Source organism: Syngnathus floridae, chromosome 6 (genome assembly GCF_059516105.1).
Source record: "Syngnathus floridae isolate MCC-2025c chromosome 6, RoL_Sflo_1.0, whole genome shotgun sequence".
Lineage (NCBI taxonomy): Eukaryota > Metazoa > Chordata > Actinopteri > Syngnathiformes > Syngnathidae > Syngnathus > Syngnathus floridae.
The window spans coordinates 10,491,964-10,504,316 of NC_142418.1; the positions used below are offsets into that span (position 1 = coordinate 10,491,964).

Consider the following 12,353-nt stretch of genomic DNA (forward strand, 5'->3'; position numbering starts at 1 on the left):
GCACAGCAGAGCCCGCAGGTAACAGCTGCACTGTGGCACACGCGTGCACGCAAACGCGCACACTCTTGGGAACCAGTTGTAAAGTCATAACTGCGCCTTTTGCTCTTTGGTGACATGCCCTCGCGATGAGACTCTAGCAGCTATTTGAAGCATTGTTCCGATAAGCCCAGTGTGTGCGCACGGGTGGCATTCAGCAGCGTGGGAAAAAGAACAAATGGCTGATGAGTGTCAAACATAGCGTTGCCGGAGGAACTGTTGGAGGAAGAAGAAAAAAAAAATTATATCATGCATTTTCCACGAGTCATTTATGTTATCAATGCACCTTCACTTCCTGTTGGGAAGAATGCAACTTGGTAACAATAAGATCTGGCTAAAAATAGTATCAACAACATCTCTGGCATACCTGTGGTGCACTAAAATGTGTACTATTTCCTTGTGACACTCAGCGCAGCATTTTATTCATGTGATCCTACTTACATTGACATGTGCAGCGACAGAATGCCATTAGACACAGTAAATGTCAGGCCATATTAATTGCACCATCTGCAATTAAAGAGTCTGCGGTGAGAGCTAGTGTGTCTACCTCTGTCCCGTTCCAGAGACTTTGTCAAAGAATGGCAGCTATGCAGGTCTGCCGTCGCCCTGCCTGTCCTATAATGAAGCGTCTGCAAAGCCTCAAAGGAGATCATGTGATCAACATGGACTATTTCCATATTATTGAAGGTAATCCGTGATAGAAGCCATGGGTGGGATTTTGCACTTGACGGGTTTAGGCCTCACGCTTGACCCACAGCCAGGGCAACAAATAGCATGGATGTGGTGTGGCAGACTATGAATGAACCAGAAGTATGCATTGGCAGTATATTTATTGTTTGGCCTGCTTGAAAAGTCTGGTGACATCTCTTCTTGATGACAGATACATACTACATAGAATAACCGCCAACAATGTTTGATCGTAGTGTCTGCATAGACGCGTGATCCATGTGTCAACACCAGCAACAGGCGATGAGCTCTTCATCATGCTCGGTGACTTGTTAAGGTCACCGGAAGGTCATCAGCATAAGTGACCCTCTATCCCCTCGTCCTCTCTGGAACAAGATTTGGCTCGCATCACTTCCGAACGCACAAAAGAGTCCACACAAGCCGACTTGTTCACATACTCTGTGGTCACGTACACACAGTTTACAAGTGCTGCCAAGAGCACCTTGGAGCCAAGAGCGCAACAGTGGCTCCGACTGCAGCTGCCGGAGGGATGAAGAGAGCGTCCTGTGTGCACTTGTGCTCAGTGAGGAAGAGAAGATGGCAAGCGACATCATTAAGCCCACTTTTGGTCTTCACCTTTCTTCACTTTTGTAGCTTGCATACTAAAAGTCAGGATTGCTAACCGACTCGATATGGATTTTGAGCAGATTAGATGTAAGACTCTATTTGGGTGGGCTGAAGATCTAACATTCATAGAACATTTTGGTGGTGGCTGCCCTCATGTCCCACACGAACTAATCTGATGGGTTCAAGAAACTGTCCTCTTGTTTAGAGTTGAAGTTAAAGTGGCCAGCGCTAATGTGAACACCCTGAGCAGATAACATTGAAATGGCAGCACATAGGGGCTGAAATCTGATTTGATCTAACAGCCACATCAAAATTGCTACTGAGTAGCAGTGTAGCCAACACATGAATGAAGAGACTGTTGTAAAGTAATACCATTTTATAGAACAAATATTAGAATTTAGATTGTAATTGGATATCAGTCAGTGTTTCGAATAGCTAGCCTTGTCTTCTCATCACTGTATTTGACTTATTTTTATTCAGAGCCTGCATTTATTTGGATTAGTTTGGGTTCTTTGCAAAGGAACAAAAGAAACATTTCCTTTCAGTCTTGCCTTAAAGCACGTGTCACTCCCAACTGCATCATTTTAATCCCAATCACCTAACAAGTTGAATCGGATAGAGCATTTCCAAATCAGTATTGTAAAGTGTGTCACTGGATTCAAACAAGTGCTTCCAGGAAAATCTTCGTGTGTTCTACGCTGGGGAATGATTGGCCAATGAAAGGTCAAGTGTGGAAAATCAAGGAAGGGATGTGTGTTGTTGGCAACCATCAAGATTCGTGTCTAAACGTAAAAATAACATTTTGACCTTCGGCAATGTGTGGCATCTACAAGTTCGGCCAGGTGCATAAACATTTGTGTTCGATTTGTGGAGGCCCCTAAATTCTCAATAAGTGTAAGTTTATCATTTTAATGATGCCCTTAGAAGTTAAATTTGCATCTTATCAAAAGGAAAATGAAATGAAAGTATTTCGATAGAATGAGTCTTTGTTAGTAAATCCCACACACAGCATCAATAGCACATTGTTTTGCTGTCAAACCACCAAAACGAATCAAAATTTTCAGTCTAAGAGAACAGACTGGAAACTATGCACGACATTAAACCAAAAGGCATTTTGACACAAGTCCGGACTTGATTGTCACTTCGATCGAGGCCAGACGTCTCGTTTTCTCATGCCGCCACCTCGACTCACTCAAAGTTTGAACACACACAGCTGAAAAGTGAGTCTGCACAAGGTAAGTGACACGATAAGGACAAAACAGGTTTCTAAATAAGACACGAGCCCAGCCCTTCAGCTCTCCTCCAGAAACCTCAGAGCCCTTGGCCATATCTCCCATGATGCATTACAACGGTCTCTCACAAGAGCGGACACTCTCTTCTCTATCTGCGGGACTGGATTCCTAACATTCTGGTTCTCTTGCATGACGCTTGGCACTTCAGCAAATTCTTCAAGGGTGAAGTCGGCTCTGCTGTGAGTGAGAAAGACCATGGTCCACTCCTCTTGTTGATATTCGGGCGATGTGAAAATGTATGTTAATTACTTCAAAGTTTTGGAACACTTAAAGGAGATGTTGGGTTACACACTCCTGTTGCCTCCCAATCTTATATTACCAAATTATTTTGGACAATTTGATGCTCACAGGACTGTGCCCCTGGAGCACTAAGTGTAAAATAATCTGGAAGAAAAGGCACTTGTCAGTGGTACAAGTTAGTACATTGTAGAATAATTCAGAAGTTGTTTAGAAATAGAGTTGCTCAACATCCCAACCTTTTTAGTATATATTCCAGCTCACTATTAGAACAGTCTAAAAATTGCAATGAATGATTCCTAACCTAGATTACCAGATTTGACTTTGAATTTAAGATTAGCAGTGAACTCAAGACATTCACAGAAACACTTTTCATTGGTGCACAACTTTAATAGAATATTTTAACTCTGTACAAATTGAAGAGAATAAGCCAAGTTAACAAGTTAAGGCCATTTGTTAGCACAGGACCCCGTGTGATACATTTCAGGACAACAACCACAGCTCAGACACAAGTGACCAGCTCAATACAATCAAGAGAAGCAGGCGATTGCTTTATTGCTTCTGATGACCTGCCAACAGGGGCATCCAAACTAAACAAATTGAATCTAAAGGGCAGTAGAAAAAACATTGGCAACATGTTTTCAACAAATGATTCAAAAACAAACCCATATACAATAACAAAAACTTTAAATGCTGATTACAATGTACAAGTGGGGACACAATTGAAGAAAACATTCAATTAGGCTCATTAGAGCAGAAAACAGCCAAACAACCTGCATGCTGTCACAGATTTGAAAGGTCAGAGTTGGCTTCAGTCTGTCCTTGTGCGGTGATATACTGACTGGACTGATTGTGAGCAAATGCAGAAAGAGCTTTAGTAGGGCACAGGAAGTGCTAACATTCTGTTAAATGCTTGTTTAAATTGGCATCTGAACGCAGCATCGCGTCAAACACTTTCCCACGATTAAACGTTCAAAATTGGAACATGGCAGTTTTGAATCAATTGGAGGATAGCCTCCACCAATGTGGCTTCCTGAAAAGCATCACTACACTGCTGCATGACACCAGAATAAATAATTCAATGACAAGCACAAGTATGAAACAAAACTAAATGTTATATATTAAGAGGAAAAAAAAAAAAACCCCAGCCAAAATTGACTTTGCTCTGCAGTTCCTTGGTGATGTAACAACTATGGTGTTGATGTTAAAAAACCCTGAGTAACAGATCCATAGCAACTTAATTTTATGAGTCCTTTAAGTTTCATTTTTTCTATAACGTACTGAAATTCTTGGCAGTAATGCACTAAATTCCACTTTAGCAAAAGATGAAAATTGCCAGGATACGTCCCTGTTTGGAGCGAGAAAGATGCCAAACAAAAGGCGATGTGAGCAAAAACAACAAACAAACAAAAACAAAAAACAAAAACAAAGTCATGCACTTGCTGTTTGGTTTGTATCTATTGCGTTTGGATGACCATTCATAGAAGTGGGCTGCAAGAAGAGGACTGGCTGATTGGCTGAATTGAAGGATAGCAGGTCTCCTTGTCCACCGGTCACCGTGGTTACTGCTGCTTGCATTCAGCAGGTTGGGCGGGTGCTTCTTTCTGCGCAAGACAAACATCAAACTCAGACAAGGAGGGAGCAAGGTCTGGCTGAAGGAAACTATTGGCTGACAACGAGAAGCAGCTAACAGGAAATGCAGCGAGTTTAAAACCGCTTTGGTGCAACACGGATGGAGTGGGAGCAGCCTTATAGTAGACGGAGCAAAAAAGAGGAGCGGGACGGGATGCCCAGGATGTGAGATTGAGGATCACCAAAACGCAACCCTTGATTACAGGAAAACAGAAGCCAAAGAAGCGAGCTCAAAAAGACTTAAGGGACAAAAAGGCAGTTTTGAACAGATGGAGACTGCAGTATGCGGCCATTCTTAGTTCCTCCTTACCTAGAAATGCATGATTGATTAGGCCTGTGGTGGGAGGAAAGACAATGTCATGCAGACGTTCAACAATCTCATCGAACCTAATTCTACTCAAATAGACAGTCGCCTTTGAAATGAGGCCCACACTCACAATGAAGAGCCAAAGTGCTTCAGACAGAAATGAATCGGATGATGTAATGCTGGTCAATTCAGGTCTGGTGTGTTATGCCAATTTACTAATACAGCTATTTTAAGGTGTTTCACAAGCTAGCACTTTGGCAAATAAGGTAAGTAAAAAAGCCCCATAGCTCAAGCACCTCAATTACCTCAAGCAATTGGTTTAAGAGAAACAAAATAAATGAATAGAACAATCGAAGCTCACACAGCGCAAATAGTGGCGGCAACGGTGCCATGTGCGCGCCGGGCTTAAAGCGGCACTGCACCGAGATGGTCGATTAAATACATATGGACACCACCACTTGCAGCTACAGGGGTTATACGTTTCAAGGTTTTGAATGGTGCACAGACCACTACAAATTTGTGTTACCTTGCTGCAGTAGGAATGGAAGCAAGGACTCTACAAAGCGAGACGAACACAAGAAATCACCGTAGAACATGTAAACTCATACACACCCTCGGGTCAAAGTCTCCATCGTCATCATCATCATCATCGTCGTCATCATCATCGTCTTGCTCCTGACAACCATAAAGAAAGATAAAGTACTCAAATCAGGGCATAGAAGGTGTTAAAGAACCTTACTTTGTGGCATAGACTACACTGCATCACAGTTTTCTACTAACTGGGTCTTATTAAAAGCGTAAATTCTACGACAGGTTCACACTACAGGTCTTAATGCTCATGTCGGATTCTTAGGGGAAATCAGATTTGTTTTGGTAAGGTTCACATTAAATGTGACCTAAGTCCATTTCGTATTCAGTGAGTTAAGAAAAATGACAAACCTCATCGCCTTCTTCTAGTTCCTCATCAAACTGTAGTTTTTAAAAAAAACAAAAAACAAAACACATGACATGTTAATTCCACCACGTTAATTCCACCAAAGATCACATATTTACTTACACTGTCGTCATCTTCCATTGCCTCTCCTGTAAAATACAGCACTGCTCTGGGAATTATTCTCTCACGGAAGAAATGACCGATCTCAAAGTCAAAAGTTAGCTCAGAGTCCTCGTCCTAGTTTGGAAAAAAATAAAACAAAATTAGTGTTGATTAAAGAGTGCAACTAACCATCTCATAGCTGCAAGACAACTGCTCGGGGATTTTTGACAGCAACTCACCATTTCACCACCGTCTGGTGACGCTGTGGAGAAAACAGAATGATAATATTATAATCAGCAAAAACATCAGTCTATCAATCCATCTATCTACACACACACACACACACACACACACACACACACACACACACACACACACACACACACACACACACACACACACACACACACACACACACACACACACACACACACACACACACACACACACACACACACACACACACACACACACACACACACACACAATACAACCATTTATATTGACAAAGCGCTTCATATATAGCATTAATCCTGGGAGAGGGAGGTGTATGGCTTGATTGGAATCATGAGAAATAAAGGAAATACAGAAAGCAAAATAAACTCATTATTTTTGTTATTTGCTACTCTATAAGCAAATCGGGGAGGTTTAAAAATCAGCTAACACATTTTGGGGAAAAAAAGGCCATTAATCGCCAAGCCCTTGCATACCAGCACCAAATCAGAATTTGAACTAGTTCAATACAATAGATGAATGCAGCAAGGAAGCTCAGAGTAGCTAAGAAAAAGCTATTAATATTCTCCAATCACAGCGTGATATCAGGGAGACAAACATGGGTTGAACCAATCAGATGTCAGGTCAGCCTCTGAAGCGAGAGAACCTGCCCAGACATGGCTTGAGATACAAACAGAAACATTTCTGTAACCAAGAATGCCTACTAGGAGTTACTAGACCAATGTTACAGCGCATTATCTTGAAATATGACCAGTAGGATCTGGCCTTGGCCTTAAGATTGACGCTATAGAGTCTACCTACACACTAATTTGGGTAATATCATCTTGGTTGCCGTTTGGATTGATTATAAGAATTAAACAGGATGTTGCACCAGTTTAGTCGTGGAACTACAAAGTTTCAGGAGCGTTCAACGTCTACCCAGACACAGTGTAGTTAAAATATTGTCCAATCGTGGCGACCTCTAGTGTTGAGTTTAGTTTAAAGCAGCAAGTTGCTTGTGGGCAATTGAGGACATCAATTGATAGTGACTCCTCTTATGTTTTTTTTTTTCTCAAAGCAGACTGGCATATTGGTAAGTTAGGATTGAACGACAAGCTACCAAATTTGTAGCTGTAAGTGAGAAGTATATTAAATCGCATATATTTGTGGATTGGGGAAAAACACGTGAGCTGTATTCGTGTGAATCATTAGGACACAACTCTACCCATATTGTAAAACAATGTCTTGAGTAATATACAAATACACAGTTTACAAGGAATATACAAATAATGACGAAGCCTATGCACCAACACTCACCTTTGACCGGGTTGAAGAAGTTGAAAAAGGAGGGGTTGTAGACCTGTTTGGTTACTGTACGGACTGTGCCACGACCTTTGTGCTTCTGCTTTTTCTTGATCGTTTTCACAGTCACATCCTTCCCCTTGTGCCAATCTATCGGACAGCTATGGGGAGAAAGAAAACCAAGGTTAGTTATTACTAACATTGCTTACTTGTTGTAGACAACCACATTGTACCCTAACAGGCGTTTTTTCACCGCACCCAGTTGTGTGTGTGACAATCATTGGGACTTTAACTTTAACTGATGTTTATTACTGTGTGATGTATACTGCTTGAAGCATAAAAGTGATTTCTTACATTTGTCAGCCCTCAACTGGATGACAACCTGCAGCAGCTAATCTAAGCGTTTTATACAAAAATTGGTTTTTGAAATAAAATTTAACCTGTGGTCTGCACACTCAAAAAATCTCTACAAATCTATAGCATGACCCAGTGGCATTCAATTGTGAAATCTATGCATCTGTTGAAACTAAATAACAGTGTTGTCTGTACAAATTTTAGATCAGTCTTTTTGAGAATTTTTGAAAAGATAATACCCACCTTTTCATGCCGTTTAAACATTTGAGTCCAAAGAATAATCTAAGGGTGTATTCAGACCTGACTGTTTGGTCCACTTTAAAAGGACCAGGGTTAGATTCTAACGCTGGTCCGAACCTTTTATGCAGGTGTGAATACATGCAAACAAATCCTGGTGCGGATTAAAGAACCGGACCGAAACCCACTTTTTAAAGTGGTCTCGGTTCGCTTCAGGCGTGAATACAAACGACGCAGATAAGAACCAACAGCACAAATATGCAGACCAGCAATACAGCGTGTAGGACTCGCATGTTTTTCTTAATTTTGGGGTCTGTGCGCCACCCTGGTCATTGCTGTCCAATGGGAGCACAGATCGTCACAAGCGTGGATGAGTTTCCAAAATATACTTCATTTGCACGATGTACAGTCTGAATAGGAACCGCACCAAACGAAAAAAAGTAAGTCCACTTTTGGTCCAGACCAAAGGACTTTTCTGGTCTGAATACACTAAGAAGCCTGACAAGTGCATATCTCACCCGGCACAGTCGACGATCTCTGGGCCCTCAAAAGAGAAAGGCTCTGTAGCATCAGGCTCAGACTTCATTTTGTAGACTTTAGTAAGGACAGCATTATTGAAGTAACTGTTGGGCTCAAAGTGGAACTCCAGAGTGAAACTCTGAAATCCCAAAATAAGATTACAATGTTTGCAATCGTATTTAGGAGTTTTCTTTTTATTGAACGCATCAATACTGACCATGGGCTGTCCCGGTTCGGAAAACTTGACTTGAATATCTTTCAGGTGCTTCAGGATTGGCTCGTCATGTTCCTGACAGAAAACTAACAGTTAATACAAAGGTTAAGAAATGGGCCAGGAGATACTTGTGTTCAAGTGAAGCGTTAAATGTACTTGGATCAGATCAGAGAGCATGTCTGCGTTCCTGAATATAGTGAGCCAGAAGTCCGGGATGCCTTTTGGGTCTTCCATTGGTACAGCATCATCCTTTTTAGCAGAGTCAATAGCTATTTTTTTCTTCATCTGCTCCTGTAGCAAGAGGACAGACAACGGCCAGTAAGTCTGGTCTATATACAGTATTGATATATATATTTTTTCTCTTAAATTTAACTTTTAAACAAGGAACCACGAGCCTTGACTAGAATCCAGGCATAAATCCTATTAATTAAATAGTCAAGACACATTTATTTGCTCTGGAAGGAGTCTCAGAGTCATTGGAACTACTTTGCACCACAGGGAAGTAAAATGGTTGTTAGGGGAAGGGGGCAGAAAAGGTGCTCAACACAGGGACAGATGCTGGGTTGGTTTGACTCCACCCCCAGACACCTACATACTCAGCATTGCATGAGGCAGATCCCCCCTCCCCAAAATAGCCCAGTTTCAATTACATCTACATTTTGAGCATGCTATAATTCTTCAGCCTATCGGTATTCTGAAGGCAGATGTCAGAAACCCGGAAGCTCCTTGTGTGGGGGGTATTTTGTCTCCTTTAAGAGTTCACTGAAAGCTCCACTTACAGATAGCTCCTCCTCTTCATCTTTGTCACTGTTCCACTCACACTCTGCATCTGTGGGTTCCACTGTGCCCGTGACAATCTCTCTTCGCTGTGACACGACACACATACACACAGTAGTGTCAATGATTAAACAGACCAATTGCAAACAGCCATAGATCCCAATAAGAGTGAAATATCCATCCATCCATCCATCTTCTGAACCGCTTTATCCTCATGGAGATTGGAATCAGAGCGCCAAAGTGCTGCATGCACAGGTGCAGGCATACCTTAACCGCCAATCATTAGGGCAAATGAGAATGGCTTGGTTCTTGTGACTAGCTCCAGAAATAGCCTTGACAACAGTCGGCTAACTCGGTGTACTAGTATACACTATAGCACTATGGATGCAGTCCAACCAATTTCAGGTTTGACAAGAGGCATCTAGTGCCACTTAAGAGTGTCCACAAGCCCATGGGTACACCCGAGTGTTTAGTTGGACTCTTAAGATAACAGTTAAAGAGTACCTTTTCATACAATGGCCGATAGAGGGTAGCATACTTCCTCTCCAGTTCATGGACCTCTTCGTAAAACTTGGCTTCGATGTTGCCACACTGCACCTGAAGCCTTTTCAAGGCATGCACTCGCCTCGTCACTGCTTTGGGAAGGCTGTGGGAGAACGTGCAGCAAAAAGTTTTTAGGGGGCACTGTTGTGACTGTCATCTCTGAATCTTCAGAACAGATGTTCAATATACAAAGCCAACAACCATAAGGAAACATTCATATCAGTCAATTGTGATTATTTTTTTTTTTAATAACAACCTTTTTAAAATAAGTTTTTGTGGACATTGGAATGTGCAGAGTTGCTCATACCAGTGCATTCATTGTAAACGCTTATTTGCTTTACATGCTGCTCCAAAAGCAGTATCTTTCATTCATCATTCAATTTTCTTACAACGCACGAGTAGTGAACTAATCCTCTCTTGCGGTTGATTTATTTTCAGTTAATACTACCAGAGCTGGTGTTGCATTTTAAGTACAGTCAAACCACCTTACAATAATGTAGCATAGCATAGTGTCGTAACAAAACATGACCTCACCACTAGCTTGTGTAATTTAAATGTTTTGAAGAACCGACAATGCAACTCATACCAACCTTTCCACCGCATGCAAGTTAACAGGTTTGTCCATCTGTCCGATTGGATTCTGCAACCCCGGCTCCCCTTTACCTGCCAAAATGTGTGAATTTGTGCGAATGAAGTCTCATTCATAAGGTCAATCAGACTTGTACAATTGTGCATTAAGACAACCTTTAACTTAAACAAGACAGCAAAATTACAGCAATGCTTGACCGGGTTGTACAAGGCCAACTCAAAGGTGCACTTACCTTTATTGACCTCCATTACAGAGATGCTGCTCTTTCCTGTGAATAATAGAAAACAATGATAAAGCTACCACAAGTAGTGACTGCGTGTTACTTTCCGCACGGGATTGCTCAATAACACCATCAGAAACAGTCCCTTACGCCACGGTCTCCAGCATGTGGCACAAAGAAATCATCGTTATTACAAAGGGGCACACGTATTTGCAAAGAGCCCAGGTGTGACGGGCACAGGGTGGCGAAAGAGCGCGGGCCGATGACGAAGTGACGCGCTGGCTGGCAGCTGGGCTAGCCTACGACAAACAAAGTTGGCGTCTGCTCACGAGTGAAAGCGCTCTCGACGCCCAATGATAGTTACACAGTGGAAATAAACGCAGACTAGGTGCACGATTTCGAACCGTCTAAGTTTGGCTTCCTGCCAGGCACTACTGAACAAGAATAGGCGGCGTTGCACGTTTGACAGGGCTAAAGCGCTAGCTGACGAGCAACAAAGTACGAAGCAACGTGTTCTGTGACCAGTCATTGAACTGCCACAGCAAAATAATAGATTAACAGTCATTGTGCAAATGACAAAAGTCGCGCAGGGTCATTATCGGCAAAAAGGTGACTTCATAACACCACTGCGCACGTGTTCACTCCGTTTAACATACAGCTGTTAGCTCCTTGCTAGCAGCACTGGTAAGCTAGTAGTTGCTGGCTATCGTTAGCACTGCAGTTGCTTAAAGTGGAGACAAAGTAACTTTGAACCAGTTCACCTGAAGCCCTTATAGAAGAGTTTACTATCTCCAAGGATTGCGTCACTTGCTCCTTATGATTACTTAGCAGCGATTAAAGGGATCTTTTTACCTGTGACGTCGAGCGATCAAGTCACAGTTCTCACGCGTCTTCGACTCTTCTTCCTTGGTGTGACGACTTATATTTCAGCGATGTACGACTGCCCTCTGCCGATCAACATAATAATTATTACTAATAAAATTGATGGGTAAATTCTGTTTTCTTGGCTGTCAGTAAACATATCAATCTGCTCACCCCAAATATAACATTTATGGAGAAGCCATAGATTCATTGCATAATTTCCAAATAATTTATTTTCTTTTGATTCTAAAAAGATAAATATTTCTCATCAAGGAAAGGTACATTTTTATGGGCTGTCATGCTATTCATCACGTATCAAAATGAAAACAATCGGTGCGATATAATTAAATTATTAAATAAGAATTGTAATTAGTTATATAAAAAATTAATAGGCTCAACACTAATTTAAAAGGTTGTCTTAACACATATTTACAGGTCGTAGCTCACCTGAAACAAACTAATATCAGACAAGCTATATTTGATACGAGTTTTTAAACTTGTTTTGGTAGTTATTTAAATCAGTTTTAGTGTTTTTGTGCAACAATGCACAAGGCCCATGATAATTATAATGTAAAATGTTGTGGACACACGTTTTTTAGTTTGGGTGAGCGTGGTTATATGACCACCAGAGGGCTTCATAGTTCTTCATCTCATAGGGCGAGTTTCTTCAGTGAATGGACCAAAATTTCCA

General features: G+C 41.6%; 1 protein-coding gene across 3 annotated transcripts; it reads right to left on the reverse strand.

Annotated features, from left to right (window-relative positions):
* Window positions 1-3,227: 3,227 nt before the first annotated feature.
* On the reverse strand, window positions 3,228-11,748 carry nap1l4a (nucleosome assembly protein 1-like 4a). 3 transcript variants are annotated; one of them, XM_088379306.1, is made up of 15 exons: window positions 11,654-11,748; window positions 10,814-10,849; window positions 10,583-10,655; window positions 9,954-10,095; window positions 9,452-9,538; window positions 8,829-8,963; window positions 8,676-8,747; window positions 8,458-8,597; window positions 7,364-7,509; window positions 6,073-6,095; window positions 5,855-5,968; window positions 5,737-5,766; window positions 5,410-5,472; window positions 4,801-4,824; window positions 3,228-4,462 (listed from the first exon to the last, which is right to left on the reverse strand). In XM_088379306.1, exons 2-14 carry the CDS (start codon window positions 10,827-10,829, stop codon window positions 4,819-4,821), a joined length of 1,047 nt encoding a protein of 348 aa, XP_088235432.1. In that variant the 5' UTR covers window positions 10,830-10,849; window positions 11,654-11,748; the 3' UTR covers window positions 3,228-4,462; window positions 4,801-4,818. The 3 variants fall into 3 exon arrangements, with proteins under 3 accessions (XP_088235432.1, XP_088235430.1, XP_088235431.1); XM_088379304.1 differs by lacking the exon at window positions 4,801-4,824; XM_088379305.1 differs by lacking the exon at window positions 4,801-4,824 and having other exon boundaries at window positions 11,563-11,700.
* Window positions 11,749-12,353: the final 605 nt, after the last annotated feature.